General features: G+C 37.4%; 1 protein-coding gene across 1 annotated transcript in view; it reads right to left on the reverse strand.

Moving 5' to 3' along the window:
* SLC9B1 (solute carrier family 9 member B1) overlaps positions 1-17,418 on the reverse strand; it is a 47,073-nt gene that overhangs the window by 6,616 nt on the left and 23,039 nt on the right. The window contains exons 6-8 of the mRNA XM_007191122.2: positions 5,532-5,707; positions 1,082-1,188; positions 50-199 (exon numbers count right to left, since the gene is read on the reverse strand). Of these exons, the coding sequence (XP_007191184.1) occupies positions 50-199; positions 1,082-1,188; positions 5,532-5,707 (433 nt within the window). The remainder of the gene's footprint in view (positions 1-49; positions 200-1,081; positions 1,189-5,531; positions 5,708-17,418) is intronic.

The raw sequence follows: 17,418 nt of genomic DNA on the forward strand, positions 1-17,418 counted from the left end.
AAATGCAGTTATTTTATCTTTTAAAAAATGGTGTATTAAAAATATTCACCTTTTCTTTGGACCAACTTGTCCCTGCAACGAAACTCAATACTAGTGTGCATAATCCTCCAGCTGCATGCAAACCAATGCGATGGCTGCCTAAGACAGCAGAAACACACATACTCAAAATAAGAAATGCTCTCTTCACTGCAAGTTTTCCCTAGAATTTGATAGATATTTGGAAATTAATTTATGTTAAATATATAATACAATTATCATATTATCTATCATTTATTATTGACCCTTTGATACCATGTCTTCATATGTTGTATCAAATAATGTCTAAAATTTTGACTTTCTCACCACATATTTTAGCAAACTAGGTATCAAGTGACAAAATTTGCAATTACTGAGTTTCATCTTCTGCCATATCTCTGATACTAACGTCAATAAAATGGTTATAATACTTTAACTGTAAGAGTAGAAGGAAAGAAAAGAGACCCATATAACCTGTAGTTCCATATAACATATCCAAAGAATTCTTAAAAATAAATGTCTGAATATCTTTTTAGCTAAGACAATAATTGCAGGGAAATTAAGATGGAAGTTACAGAAATCTAAGAGTAATGGCATATCCTTTAGGGCAGGCAAGGGTTGAATTTGATAGTGTTTCCTTGGTCAAAGGGAGAGGGAGTGAATTTAAGTCAGAAAATATGCAGAGATAAATGGGAATATATTTCTCCAAAAATGTTCAACGTAAAGTTTGAGGGAAAAAGATTTTTTTAAAAATGTCAGGAGTCAACAGGGAATTTAATGAAGAAAGGAGTGGGATGGAATGGAGAAGCTACTCTGAATTAAGTACATTTTCCTGTTCCTTATTCGCCTAATCAGAAAGCCGGGACTTCAGTTAGGGCCACTGACCTGGATCAATCACAACTGTGCTCAGTTTTAAGCAGAGTAGGCATTGGAGGCCTCTTTTGGAGAAAGAGAACTAAATATTAAATTTATTATTTCACGGATCTTCTAAAAGTTCAAATTTTTGAAAGAAATGTCTTTTGAAAGAAATACTGTACTTCCAAACAATAGATTATTTTTTATTTACCTGATCTCTACTTGGAAAATATCGAGTAAACATTCCCAAAACAATTCCTACCAGCACACCAACAAGTACATCCCGAAAAGAGGACATGAGGTTGCTAAGTACACCACCTGTAAGGGCACACAATAAGAAAAACATTTCATAGAGAAGTATTTTCACATACCCAGCACATCGGAAAATCAAATGTAGGTGATTCATAAAGAAAGGTATGTATCATAGAATAAATATACAAAAATGGACCTTTAATGTTCAAACACGTGAAAACATATGCACATCTATTTGATAAATTGAATATGTACTCTCCAATGATTAAATACATATACACAACTCAGAAATGTTCATTGAATAAATACGCCAGAAAACAAAGCAGTAATAAGCCACAATGTGCTCCCCTTACACACCCAACCTAAAAGACCAGGTGAGGTAGAAGAATGCACAGAGACTGGCAAAGGGGAACCTCTGGTACCTAGCACATGGTTGTTAATGTTTTCCTCTGATATTCTATTATGATAAACAAATGATTTAAACATAAAAAGGACAATTTAATAACAACAACAACAACATAAAAAAAAGATTTAACCCAGGGTCAATCCTAGGAATATTCAAGGATCAACTGATTTTTCAATATAATGTCTCATGGATACATGTAGTATATTGTAATATGTTTTAAAAAATATCCAGAGTCACACAAAAAAGTTCAGCTATACTCTGTGTATTCAACTCAATAAGGTATGTAAATATACATATTTTAGAACTATTTTCCCATTAAAAATAATAGAAGTGGAGGGTGACAACAGTAGAAGGTAGAATGGGAACCCCAGAACCTTGATCCCCTACAGAGACACCCATTTAACAACAATATACAGTCCAAAAGGCTTTCTGCTCATTTAAAAAATTACAGCAAGAGAAAAGCAACACATCATATATAAGAGAGCGTCCATAAAATTATTAGAGGCTTACATAGCAGGAACCTTATAAGAAGGTAGGATGATATATTCAAAATGTTGAAAGAAAAAAAATGCCACCCAAGAATACTATCCCACAAAATTGTCCTTCAAAGTGAAGGCAAAATTAAGACTTCCTCAGATAAACAAGGCTGATGGAGTTCATCACCACTAGACCTGCCTAACAAGAAATGTTAAAGGGAATCCTTCAAGTGGAAATAAAAGGATGTTAGACAGCAACACAAAAGCACTAAATATAAACCTCCAGTAAAGGTAAATAGATGAATTCAGAATTCTGTAATACCTTAATGGTGATAAGGAAATCACTTTTAATTCTGTTTTGGAATTTAAGATAAAAGCACAAAAGATAACTATAAAACTATGTTAATGGATACATAATATAAAAAATGTAATTTGTGACACTGATAACATAAAGTGAGGAGGCTGAGAGGTAAAGGAGTAGAGGAGTAGAGCTTTTGTATGCAATTGAAGTTGTTATCATTTTAAAACAGATTGCTGTAACTTTAAGGATGGAAAAAGATATTCCATGCAAATGGTACCCCAAAGAGAACAGGGGTGGTCATACTTATATCAGACAAATAGACTTTAGGTCAAATACTGTCACAAGAGGTAAAGAAGGACATTACATAATGGTAAAAGGGCCAATTGACCTGGAAGGTAAGGTTAGATCTCAATATCTACTATATTCCAAAATATAGATGCTTTGAAGATCTAATGCGTAAAATAAAACTTTAAAAGTCCTTAAAATTTTAAGAGACAGTTTACATAGTTATGTGGTGGAAGAGGATTTTTAAGCATGTACCTGCTTGGTTTCCACTTTTTCGGTCCTCCTCAAATTAGGTTTGGTCTCCTGTAGCATGTTCCCCTAGCATCTTATGCTATGTAATATTTATTACATCTGTAATTATTTGTTTCATATAAACCCCTTGAGACCATTGGCCACATGGTCTTCTCTGTCTGCTGTGTTGGGAGGCAGGATAGAACAGTAGTTAAAAGTGTGGGTCTGGGGTCAGACTGCTACGTTTGCATCTTGGTTCCCCTACTTATTAGATCTGTGACTTTGAGCACATTACTTAACCTCTGTTCCTTAGTTTCCTTATCTGCAAAATGAGCATAGCACTATTGTGACTATTGAGTCAAAACATCTACAGAACTTACAGCAAGTACAAAGCAATTACTCAATAAAAACTAATATTGTTGTTCACTGCTGATCCTCAGTGTTTGATACAGTAGCTGGTACAATGGAAGAGGAGCACAAAAAATATTTTTTGAAAGAATGACTGATACCAGTCATGAAGGAAAAGATGGCCAGATCTGACAATAAAAAATTTAGGACTTCTGAATGGCAGAAAAGAGATAAAGTTAAAAGTCAAATTACAAAAACCATAGGATATAAAACAAATGGTTATCATTCTTAATTTTGTGCAGAATCTTAACAAATCAAAAGAACAAATGATGAACACACCTATAGGATATAGACAAAATATTTCAAGAAAAGCAATCTATTAAACATTCCAAAATGCTAATGGCCAATAAACACGAACATTTGTTTAACATCACTAGTATTCAAAGTACTTCATTTAAAGAGACCTCACTCTTCACCTGTCAAATTAGCTAAGCTAAAAAGGACTAGTAAATACCTAATTTTGAAGAAGGTGAAGAGAAAGTGGCACGCTTGTGCACCCTGGTAGGACAAGATATCGTGGCAATATATTTCAAAAATCTTAGAATGTTATATACTTTTTAACTCAATAATTTCTTTTTTAAGATTAAGAAAATATTGGGACTTCCCTGGTGGCGCAGTGGTTAAGAATCTGCCTGCCAATGCAGGGGACACGCGTTCAGTCCCTGGCCCGGGAAGATCCCACATGCCGCAGAGCAACTAAGCACATGTGCCACAACTACTGAGCCTGCGAGCCACAACTACTGAAGCCCGCGTGCCTAGAGCCCATGCTCTGCAACAAGAGAAGCCACCTCAATGAGAAGCCCACGCACCGCAATGAAGAGTAGCCCCTGCTCACCACAACTAGAGAAAAGCTTGCGTGCAAAAACAACCCGACGCAGGAAAAAATAAAACATTTTTTTTAAGTATTAAAAAAGATTAAGAAAATATTAAGATTAGGTATAACTATTTAGCTGTAAGATGTTCAACCAAGCACTATTTTAATAGTAAATATTGGTGTCAACTTCAATTTTCAACATGTTAAGTAATCATGATGCAGCCAATCGAATACTATGCAACCATTACAAATGTCATAAAAATGTTTACTGAAAAGGACCATGTTTGCAATACACAGGTAACTGCAAAACAACTCAGGTTATAAGAAAGTATGGTTAATATTCAATAATTTTATAAGAATATTGGGAGGGAGAGAAAGAGCTAGAGATAGATGGGGATGGGAGAAAAGGAGAAGTCTGGGTGAATTTACATCAAAAGATTCACAATTATTATTCCTGGGGGTATAACTATTACAGACTTTATTTTTACCTTTTCCCTTTTTTCCTTCTTATTCATTTATATCTTATGATTTATTTATTTATTTATTTATTTATTTTTTTTTTTTATGGCTGTGTTGGGTCTTCGTTTCTATTGGAGGGCTTTCTCTAGTTGTGGCAAGCGGGGACCACTCTTCATCGCGGTGCGCAGGCCTCTAACTATCGCGGCCTCTCTTGTTGTGGAGCACAGGCTCCAGACGCGCAGGCTCAGTAATTGTGGCTCACGGGCCTAGTCGCTCCGCGGCATGTGGGATCTTCCCAGACCAGGGCTCGAACCCGTGGCCCCTGCCTTGGCAGGCGGATTCTCAACCACTGCACCACCAGGGAAGCCCTCTTATTATTTTAAGAGAAACTATATATATAACTTTTCAACTTTAAAATGTTTTGGTGCTTTAATAATACAGAATATTGAACTTCGAACACTGGCAGATAATTAATGCATTATTAAATGTGGAATGTTTACTTTCACAATTTCTGCCAAGTGACGTTCAAGACCAAATATCACCTTGGGATTTAGAATTGGTGCAGGATCTTGTCCCATCACTGCCAAAAAGACACACACTTGTCCACACTCTATATATTTAAGTTGGCTTAGTAACGGAACAACCAGTTATTTATAATGATGGCCAGAAAGGTACATCTCCAAAATATCTATTCGATATATTAGTAGTACTAATAATATTTCTGCCTAAATTTTTCTATTGAAAACTGTGATAAAATTCCAAAGCAACAAGAGCAGATAAATGGTAATAATATGGGTTATCAAATTAATTGGAATATTTGGTTATTAAAAGGAAATCATTTGTGTTAAGTAGTGGTATCTTAACCCATTGAAATTCCTTCTCTGGTCTAGAATGAGCTGTCTATGAAGAATAAAAAGATGTTACACAGAAAAGTCTTCATTAATAAATGCAGAGGCAAAGCCACAAACCTTGTTTAAAGAATAAAAAAAGCAATGAATTATACGGTAGCTGTTGTCTTTTTTTGTTTACCTGAGGAGAAGACTATGCTCAAGCATGTATTGAATCCAGTGATAGCTACAATGTCATCCAAACTGCTGGCAGCTATTAATAAGGTTGGAATGCCTTTCTCAACACCATATCCCTTTTCTTGCAAATGTAGCATGGAAGGGACAACAACAGCAGGAGAGACAGCACCGACTACAAAACTGAGAGAAAAATCTTTGAAAACCAACTTAAAAACATCCTTTTAACAAAACTGTTTTATAGTAAATTGTACAACAAATATATTAACCTTTACAATGACTTTTTTATTGGAGTATAATTGCTTTACAATGTTGTGTTAGTTTCTGCTGTACAGCAAAGTGAATCAGCTATATGTATACATATATTCCCTCCCTCTTGGACCTCCCTCACCCCCCTTCCCACCCATCTAGGTCATCACAGAGCACCGAGCTGAGCTCCCTGTGCTACACAGCAGGTTCCCACTAGCTATCTATTTTACACATGGTAGTGTATATATGTCAATCCCAATATCCCAATTCGTCCCACCCTCCCTTTCCCCCTGTGTCCACATGTCTGTTCTCTACATCTGTGTCTCTATTCCTACTCTGGAAATAGGTTCATCTGTACCATTTTTCTAGATCCCACATATATGTGTTAATATACAATATTTGTTTTTCTCTTTCTGACTTACTTCACTCTGTATGACAGACTCTAGGTCCATCCACATCTCTACAAACGACCCAGTTTCATTCCTTTTTATGGCTGAGTAATAGTCCATTATATATATGTACCACATCTTCTCTTTACAATGACTTTGAATGTAAAAATTCTGCTTTTGAGTGAATGTCATTTAATGGTGGTAAAAATGTTCACACATTCTTTAGTGCTGGTTAAAACTCTATAGAAATTTCATTCAAGATGTTGGGTCAAGCACAAATTGCAGCCTTTACCTCCATCTCAAAACCATTTGAAATGAAGACATGAAAATAATAGGAGTGGGAGGAACCAAGATGGTGGAGTAGAAGGACATGCTCTCACTCCCTCTTGTGAGAACACCAGAATCACAACTAGCTGCTGGACAATCATCGACAGGAAGACACTGGAACTCACCAAAAAAGGTACCCCACATCCAAAGACAAAGGAGAAGCCACAATGAGATGGTAGGAGGGGCCCAATCACAGTAAAATCAAATCCCATAACTGCTGGGTGGGTGACTCACAGACTGGAGAACACTTATACCACAGAAGTCCACCCACTGGAGTGAAGGTTCTGAGCCCCACGTCAGGCTTCCCAACCTGGGGGTCTGGCAACGGGAGGAGGAATTCCTAGAGAATCAGACTTTGAAGCCTAGTGGGATTTGATTGCAGGACTTTGACAGGACTGGGGGAAACAGAGACTCTACTCTTGGAGGGCACACACAAAGTAGTGTGCACATCAGGACCCAGCGGAAGGAGCAGTGACCCCAGGGGAGACTGACCCAGACCTACCTGCTAGTGTTGGAGGGTCTCCTGCAGAGGCGGGGGGTGGCTGTGGCTCACTGTGGGGACAAGGACACTAGCAGCAGAAGTTCTGGGAAGTACTCCTTGGCGTGAGCCCTCCCAGAGTCTGTCATTAGCCCCACCAAAGAGCCCAGGTAGGCTCCACTGTTGGGTTGCCTCAGGCCAAACAACCAACAGGGAGGGAACCCAGCCCCACCCATCAGCAGTCAAGCGGACTAAAGTTTTCCTGAGCTCTGCCCACCAGAGCAACAGTCAGCTCTACCCACCACCAGTCCCTCCCATCAGGAAACTTACACAAGCCTCTTAGATAGCCTCATCCACCAGAGGGCAGACAGCAGAAGCAAGAAGAACTACAGTCCTGCAGCCTGTGGAACAAAAACCACATTCACAGAAAGATAGACAAGATGAAAATGCAGAGGGCTATGTACCAGATGAAGGAACAAGATAAACCCCCAGAAAAACAACTAAATGAAGTGGAGATAGGCAACCTTCCAGAAAAATAATTCAGAATAATGATAGCGAAGATGATCCAGGACCTCGGAAAAAGAATGGAGGCAAAGATCGAGAAGATGCAAGAAATGTTTAACAAAGACCTAGAAGAATTAAAGAACAAACAAACAGAGATGAACAATAAAATAACTGAAATGAAAACTACACTAGAAGGAATAGCAGAATAACTGAGGCAGAAGAACGGATACGTGACCTGGAAGACAGAATGGTGGAATTCACTGCTGCAGAACAGAATAAAGAAAAAAGAATGAAAAGAAATGAAGACAGCCTACGAGACCTCTGGGACAACATTAAACGCAACAACATTCACATTATAGGGGTCCCAGAAGGAGAAGAGAGAGAGAAAGGACCAGAGAAAATATTTGAAGAGATTATAGTCAAAAACTTTCCTAACATGGGAAAGGAAATAGCCACCCAATAGCTGTCCAGGAAGCACAGCGAGTCCCATACAGGATAAACCCAAGGAGAAACACGCCGAGACACATAGTAATCAAATTGGCAAAAATTAAAGACAAAGAAAAATTATTGAAAGCAGCAAGGGAAAAACGACAAATAACATACAAGGGAACTCCCATAAGGTTAACAGCTAATTTCTCAGCAGAAACTCTACAAGCCAGAAGGGAGTGGCATGATATACTTAAAGTGATGAAAGGGAAGAACCTACAACCAAGATTACTCTACCTGGCAAGGATCTCATTCAGATTCAATGGAGAAATCAAAAGCTTTACAGACAAGCAAAAGCTAAGAGAAGTCAGCACCACCAAACCAGCTCTACAACAAATGATAAGGAACTTCTCTAAATGGGAAACACAAGAAAAGAAAAGGACCTACAAAAACAAACCCAAAACAATTAAGAAAATGGTCATAGGAACATACATATCGATAATTACCTTAAATGTGAATGGATTAAATGCTCCAACCAAAAGACACAGGCTTGCTGAATGGATACAAAAACAAGACCCATCTATATGCTGTCTACAAGAGACCCACTTGAGACCTAGGGACACATACAGAATGAAAATGAGGGGATGGAAAAAGATATTCCATGTAAATGGAAATCAAAAGAAAGCTGGAGTAGCAATACTCATAACAGATAAAATAGACTTTAAAATAAAGAATGTTACAAGAGACAAGGAAGGACACTACATAATGATCAAGGGATCAATCCAAGAAGAAGATATAACCATTATAAAGATATATGCACCCAATATACGAGCACCTCAATACATAAGGCAACTGCTAACAGCTATAAAAGAGGAAATCCACAGTAACACAATAATAGTGGGGGACTTTAACACCTCACTTACATAAATGGACAGATCATCCAAAATGAAAATAAATAAGGAAACACAAGCTTTAAATGACACAATAGACCAGATAGATTTAATTGATATTTATAGGACATTCCATCCAAAAACAGCAGATTACACTTTCTTCTCAAGTGTGCACAGAACATTCTCCAGGATAGATCACATCTTGGGTCACAATCAAGCCTCAGTAAATTTAAGAAAATTGAAATCATATCAAGCATCTTTTCTGACCACAACACTATGAGGTTAGAAATGAATTACATGGAAAAAAATGTAAAAAAACACAAACACATGGAGGCTAAACAATATGTTACTAAATAACCAAGAGATCACTGAAGAAATCAAAGAGGAAATCAAAAAATACCCAGAGACAAATGACAATGAAAACACGATGATCCAAAACCTATGGGATGCAGCAAAAGCAGTTCTAAGAGGGAAGTTTATACCTATACAAGCCTACTTCAAGAAACAAGAAAAATCTCAAATGAACAATCTAACCTTACACCTAAAGGAACTAGAGAAAGAAGAACAAACAAAAACCAAAGTTAGCAGAAGGAAAGAAATCATAAAGATCAGAGCAGAAATAAATGAAATAGAAACAAAGAAAACAATAGCAAAGATCAATAAAACTAAAAGCTGGTTCTTTGAGAAGATAAACAAAATTGATAAATCATTAGCCAGACTCATCAAGAAAAAGAGGGAGAGGACCCAAATCAATAAAATTAGAAATGAAAAAGGAGAAGTTACAACAGACACTGCAGAAATACAAAGCATCCTAAGAGACTACTACAAGCAACTCTATGCCAATAAAATGGACAACCTGGAAGAAATGGGCAAATTTTTAGAAAGATATAACCTTCCAAGACTGAACCAGGAAGAAATACAAAATGTGAACAGACCAATCACAAGTAATGAAATTGAAACTGTGATGAAAAATCTTCCAACAAACAAAAGTCCAGGACCAGATGGCTTCACAGGTGAATTCTATCATACATTTAGAGAAGAGCTAACACCCATCCTTCTCAAACTCTTCCAAAAAATTGCAGAGGAAGGAACACCCCCAAACTCATTCTATGAGGCCACCATCACCCTGATACCAAAACCAGACAAAGATACTACAAAAAAAGAAAATTACAGACCAATATCACTGATGAATATAGACGGAAAAATCCTCAACGGAATACTAGCAAACAGAATCCAACAACACATTAAAAGGATCATACACCATGATCAAGTGGGATTTACCCCAGGGATGCAAGGATTCTTCAATATACACAAATCAATCAGTGTGATACACCATATTAACAAATTGAAGAATAAAAACCATATGATCATCTCAATAGATGCAGAGAAAGCTTTTGACAAAATTCAACACCCATTTATGATAAAAAAAAAAAAACCCTCCAGAAAGTGGGCATAGAGGGAACCTACCTCAACATAATAAAGGCCATATACTACAAACCCACAGCAAACATCATTCTCAATGGTGAAAAACTGAAAACATTTCCTCTAAGATCAGGAACAAGACAAGGATGTCCACTCTCACCACTATTATTCAACATAGTTTTGGAAGTCCTAGCCACGGCAACCAGAGAAGAATAAGAAATAAAAAGAATACAAATTGGAAAAGAAGAAGTGAAACTGTCAGTGTTTGCAGATGACATGATACTATACATAGAGAATCCTAAAGATGCCACCAGAATACTACTAGAGCTAATTAATGAATTTGGTAAAGTAGGAGGATACAAAATTAATGCACAGAAATCTCTTGCATTCCTATACACTAATGATGAAAAATCTGAAAGAGAAATTAAGGAAACACTCCCATTTACCATTGCAACAAAAAGAATAAAATACCTAGGGAGACAAAAGACCTGTATGCAGAAAACTATAAGACACTGATGAAAGAAATTAAAGATGATACCAACAGATGGAGAGATATACCATGTTCTTGGATTGGAAGAATCAATATTGTGAAAATGACTATACTACCCAAAGCAATCTACAGATTCAATGCAATCCCTATCAAATTACCAATGGCATTTTTTACGGAACTAGAACAAATCATCTTAAAATTTGTATGGAGACACAAAAGACCCCAAATAGCCAAAGCAGTCTTGAGGGAGAAAAACAGAGCTGGAGAAATCAGACTCCCTGACTTCAGACTATACTACAAAGCTACAGTAATCAAGACAATATGGTACTGGCACAAAAACAGAAACATAGATCAATGGAACAAGATAGAAAGCCCAGAGATAAACCCACGCACCTATGGTCAACTAATCTATGACAAAGGAGGCAAGGATATACAATGGAGAAAAGACAGTCTCTTCAATAAGTGGTGCTGGGAAAACTGGACAGCTACATGTAAAAGAATGAAATTAGAACACTCCCTAACACCATACACAAAAATAAACTCAAAATGGATTCGAGACCTAAATGTAAGACCGGACACTATAAAACTCTTAGCGGAAAACATAGGAAGAAAACTCTTTGACATAAATCACAGCAAGATCTTTTTTGATCCACCTCCTAGAGTAATGGAAATAAAAACAAAAATAAACAAATGGGACCTAATGAAACTTAAAAGCTTTTGCACAGCAAAGCAAACTACAAACAAGACGAAAAGACAACCCTCAGAATGGGAGACAATATTTGCAAACGAATGAACGGACAAAGGATTAATCTCCAAAATATATAAACAGCTCATGCACCTCAATATTAAAGAAACAAACAACCCAATCCAAAAATGGTCAGAAGACCCAAATAGACAGTTCTCCAAAGAAGGCATACAAATGGCCAAGAAGCACATGAAAAGCTGCTCAACATCACTAATTATTAGAGAAATGCAAATCAAAACTACAATGAGGTATTACCTCACACCAGTTAGAATAGGCATCATCAGAAAATCTACAAACAACAAATGCTGGAGAAGGTGTGGAGAAAAGAGAACCCTCTTGCACTGTTGGTGGGAATGTAAATTGATACAGCCACTATCGAGAACAGTATGGAGGTTCCTTAAAAAACTAAAAATAGAATTACCATATGATCCAGCAATCCCACTACTGGGCATATACCCACAGAAAACCGTAATTCAAAAAGACACATGCACCCCAATATTCATTGCAGCACTATTTACAATAGCCAGGTCATGGAAGCAACCTAAATGCCCATTGACAGATGAACGGATAAAGAAGATGTGGTATATATATATACAATGGAATATTACTCAGCCATAAAAAGGAACGAAATTGGGTCATTTGTTGAGACGTGTATGGGTCTAGAGAGTGTCATACAGAGTGAAGTAAGTCAGAAAGAGAAAAACAAATATCGTATATTAATGCATGTATGTGGAACCTAGAAAAATGGTACTGATGAACCGGTTTGCAGGGCAGAAGTTGAGACACAGATGTAGAGAACAAACGTATGGACACCAAGTGGGGAAAGCCTCGGGTGGGGGGGGGAGAAAAAAATTCAAACTACCTCCTCATCCTCCTCTAAGTAAACGTGGACTACTATTTAAGATTCAAAATTCTTTCCTATTTAATTTTGTCATTTTTAATCTTTAATTATTAGAATTGTGATATTTAATACAATTTTGAAATTCAAACCAAAAAAAAACCCAGCATGTATGCTATAACCCTAATTTTATTAAATATTTATTATAAAAGAAAAGAAGAAAAGAAAATAATAGGAAAATCCATAACCTAGCTAGAACACAAAAGGGGAATCCTCAATGGACAAGAAACTAAGTGTATACAGGAAGATTAGAGACAGACAGTTTAGGATTGAAAAAGGAAACCATGAGCCAAAAAGCATATAAGATTGCTACAAAAGATATGGTGTACTTTTAAAAATGTCCCAAGCCCAGAAATGGCAGATGCTGGGAGTAGGAGGCACCTCTGAGGAAATCAAATGGTAATTACTTAGAGCACCGCCATAAGAATGGCCAGTCAGATGTAGTCTCCACACCATCCCTACCTCTTGAACAAGTCAGTAAGGAAGACATCTGCCTGAAAGAAGGAACAATGAGTGTGGGCACCTAAGTCACAAAGGCAAATGAGAAAATTTCTGGGGTGGTTGATGACACCCCTGAGGAATGGGGACATTCCTGCTCAGAATACCTTCTGTTGGTATATCCCATCCAGAACTTTGCCTTGTCTCTTCCACCTTCACCTTCTAAATGCTGCAGTAGTGATGTGCGTGGTCCCCACCAGAACCCATTTGCCGGGCCAGCGTACATGTGCCCCAGCTGCTGCTTGTCGCCTGCTAACCACTGACAACTGCAGCTTTCTGGGAGCCTTGCCCTGATAACAAGAGCTTACCTGTGGATGCTAAGGAGGTTCACCACTTCCCCCTTCCAGACAGCTCCTGCCAATGACTGACTGATGTGAGGGTCTAACAGTTTAGCTCCTTTGCCTCTGGCTGTACAACCTCTCTGGTGCAGTTTATAATTAAGATTTCCCTAGGGACTCAAGAAGAACCTAGAATTCTCTGAAAACACATATTTGCCCAGTTCAGTGGTTCCTGAACTTTACTGCACATTGGAACCACCTATTTATCTGTTGCTGATTAACAAATCATGCCCAAACTTAGAAGCTTAAAACAATACACAATTTATTATCTCACAACTTCTGTGGGTCAGGAGTCTGGGTATGGCTTAGCTGTATGCATCTTCCTACTCAAGGTCTCTCATGAGGTGGATGGGAGAAGATCTGCTTTCAAGTTTACTCACATGGCCGTTGATAGGTTCAGTCTCTTGCCATGGGGGCTTCTCCGCGAGGCTGCTTGCAACATGGCAGCTGTCTTCCCCCAAGACAAGCAATTAAAAAGAGTACAAGAGAGAACAAGGAAGACAGAAGCCATTGTCTTCTTATGACCTAATCTTCTTAGAAGAAATATCCTATCACTTCTGCGGTATTCTGTCCATTAGAAGCAAGTCAGTAAGTCCAGCCCACATTTAAACAAAAGTTTAAATATCAGAAAGCAGGGATCACTGACAGTGATTTTACCATGTACTTGGGATTTTTAAAAAATACTAATGTCTGGATTCACATTCCAAGACATTCTGATCTGATCTAGGATGAAGTTTGACCTGAATACTGGGATACTGTAAAGTTTTTTAATTGTTGTAAAAAATACATAATATAAAATTAACCTTCTTTATTTTTAAGTGTACTGTTCAGTAGTGCTAACGATACTCACATTGTTGTGTAACATATACTTAGAACTTTTTCATCTTGCAAAACCGAAACTCTATACTCATTGAACAACACCCTTTTCCCCCTCACCCAAGCCCCTGACAACCACCACTCTACTTTCTGTTAACATGATTTTGACTACTCTAGATATATCAGTGGAATCATACAGTATTTGTCCTGGCTTATTTCACTCAACATAGTGTCCTCAAGGTCTATCCATGCTATAGAATGAGACAGGATTTCCTTCTTTTTTACAGCTGAATAATATTCCTCTGTGTGTGTGTGTGTGTGTGTGTGTGTGTGTGTGTGTGTGTGTGTGTGTATCCCACGTTTTCTTTATCCATTCACCTGTCCATGGATATTTGGGCTGCCTCTACCTCTTGGCTATTGTGAATTATTTTGCAATGAACATGGGCGTGCAAATATCTCTTTGAGATCCTACTTTCAGTTGTTTTGGATATATACCCAGAAGTGGCATTATTGGATTAAATGGTAATTTTACTTTTAGTTTTTTGAGGAAACTCCAAACTATTTTCCATAGCAGCTGCCCATTTTATATTCCCAAAAGCAGTGTACGAATGTTCCAATTTCTCCACGTCTGTGTCAACACTTGTTATTTTCTAGCTTTTAAAAAAATAGTAACCATCCTAATGGGTATAAGGTGTTATCTCACTGTGGTTTTGATTTGCATTTTTCTAATGATTATAAATGTTGAGTACTTCCAGATGCTTGTTGGCCATTTGTATATGTCCTTTGTAGAAATGTCTATTCAAGTCCTTTGGCCATTATTTAGTTATTTTTTTTAAATTTGTTGAGTTGTAGGAGTTCTTTACATACTCTGAATATTGATCTCTTTTCAGATATATGGTTTGCAATTATTTTCTCCCATTCTATGTGTTGCCTTTTCACTTTGTTAATTGTTTCTTTTGCTGTGCAGAAGTTTTCAAGTTTTATGCAGTCCCACCTATTTTTGCTTTTGTTGCCTGTGCTTTTAGTGTCATATCCAAGAAATCATTGTCAAATTCAACGTCATGAAGTTTTTACATGTGGTTTGCTAGATATAGTATTCTTGGTTGGCCATTTTTTTTCCTTTCAGCATTTTGGATGTATCATCCCATTCCCTTCTGGCCTGCAAGGTTTCCACTGAGAAATCCAACTATTATCTTATGGGAGCTCTTGCTTTTCTCTTATTGTTTTTAAGATTCTCACTTTCTGTGACTTTTGACAGCTTGAGTACAATGTATTTCAGTGTAGGTTTCTTTGGTTTTATCTTAATGGGAGCTTTTTGATCATCTTGAAATTGTATGTCCATTTCCTTCCTCAACTTTGGAGGTTTTGGCCCATTATTTCTTCAAATAGGCTTTGTGACCATTTATTTCTCTCTTCTCTTTCTGAAACTCCCATAATGCATAGGTTTGCCCGTTACATGGCATCCCACAAGTCCCTTAGGATCTCTTCACTTTCCTTGTTTTTCTTTTTGCTCCACTGATTCTATAATTTCAAATAACCTGTCTTCACGTTAACTGATTCTTTTTTTTATCCGATCCAGTCTGCTATTGATCCCCTCTAGTCAATTTTTCAATTTATCATATTCTACAGCTCCAGAATTTATTTTTGGTTCTTTTTTTCATAGTTTCTATATCCTTGTTGGTAGTCTCACTTTGTTCATGCATCATTTTCCTGGTTTCTTTTAGATGTCTGCAACATCTTTGAGCTCACTGAGCATTTTTATGATGGTTATTTTGAATTCTTTGTTGAGTAATACATTTCCATTTGTTTAGGGTTGGTTTCCGGAATTTTATTTTGTTCCTTTGATTGAGCCCTGAGTTCCTGTTTCTTTGTATGCCTTGTTATCTTTTGTTGGAAATTGTATATTTGAAAAAACAGCCACCTCTCCTAGTCTTTATGAAATTCTTCACTAGGGAAAGACCTTCACCAATCATCCCAGCTAAAGATTCTGGGAGTCTCTCAAACCTTTCTGGAATGTGCCTTCTCCAGGCTTTGGTGCATTATCTCCAGCTGGACTTTGGCTTTTTCCTACTCCAGAGTAACCCCAGGTATCTATCAGCAGTACTGCAATCAATATCTCTGGAGTATAGCAATGCACACGACTCACCTTTGTTCTCAGTGGACCTCGGGCATCTAAAATGTGCCACTCTCTTAAAATATGCCACTCTCTTAAAATGTGCCACTCTCTTTTCCGTCAATGTTCCAAGTAAGATGAAACAGAAACCAGTGCCTTGGGCAGCCTCTTAAAAAGCCAGAATATAAGACATATGTTCCAGCTTTTTCTTTTCCTCCTGAGGGAGAACTCAAAAGTTGAGAGTTTCCTCCTGATTGCCCTTGCTCTGTAGGAGGGACGTGGGGTATGGTGGGTAAGTGCAATGGAATGTTCTAATTGCTCCATTGTGCCTCTTCCTGGCATTGTGCTTGCATGGAATGCTATAACCTCTCAAGTGGTTTCTGGAGTTACCATAAAGGTAATCTGGTCCTCATATTGTTATGAGAGTGTCTCGATGTGGGAAAGTGAGCCTGGAGTTTCCTATTCTGCCATCTTGCTGACATCACTCCTCTAATTTCTGGGATTTTCAAAAACTCCCCAGGTGATTTTAATGGGTAGCAAAGTTTTGGAACCACTGACTTTTCCCACACTCCTATCTGGCTTTCTTCACTCAGAGGTTTCTACTGAGAGCTCCCTTAATAAATCATTTGCATAAGAATCTTAGGGAATTCCCTGGGAGTCCAGTGGTTAGGACTTGGCACTTTCACTGCTGTGGTCCAGGTTCAATCTCTGGGTGGGGAACTAAGATCCCACAAGCCACAAGGTGTGGCCAAAGAAAAATCTTAATCTCAGCCTGAGATTCTAAGAAAACTTGCTTGGTAGCATGATTGGCCTATTTCCTGCAAGAAGGCAATAGCAAACAGATAAAACAAAACACAGGTTAATAGGAAGTTTCAATTAAAAAAATAAGTACCCATTAAAGTATCACCAAATATTTGGGGAAAGCCAACACTTTGAATTGAGGCACCATGTTCATTAAATGGAATAATTTATACCCAAGGAAAGAGATATACTAAGAAGAGAACAACAAGAACATGACTTCAGAATAACTAAATATCCTCAGAATCATGAAAGTATACTGTATCTGTTCATAACATTTAACTATTGTTCTTAGAAATTAACAATTAATTGCCAAAGTTAAATAAATAAATAGGTGATATGGACATAACTGTAGAGTGAGTTAATAAGCTAGAGAACTGAGCAGAGAAAATTTTCCAGTGTGTACTGCAAAGGCAAGCAGATGAGAAGTATAAAGAAAAACTTAATAGATATGGAGGAGGGAGTTACAAAAGGACATAATAAAAGAGAACTGAGGAGAGATAAAAGATATAT

The sequence above is a fragment of the Balaenoptera acutorostrata genome, chromosome 5 (assembly GCF_949987535.1).
Source record: "Balaenoptera acutorostrata chromosome 5, mBalAcu1.1, whole genome shotgun sequence".
NCBI classification, from domain to species: domain Eukaryota; kingdom Metazoa; phylum Chordata; class Mammalia; order Artiodactyla; family Balaenopteridae; genus Balaenoptera; species Balaenoptera acutorostrata.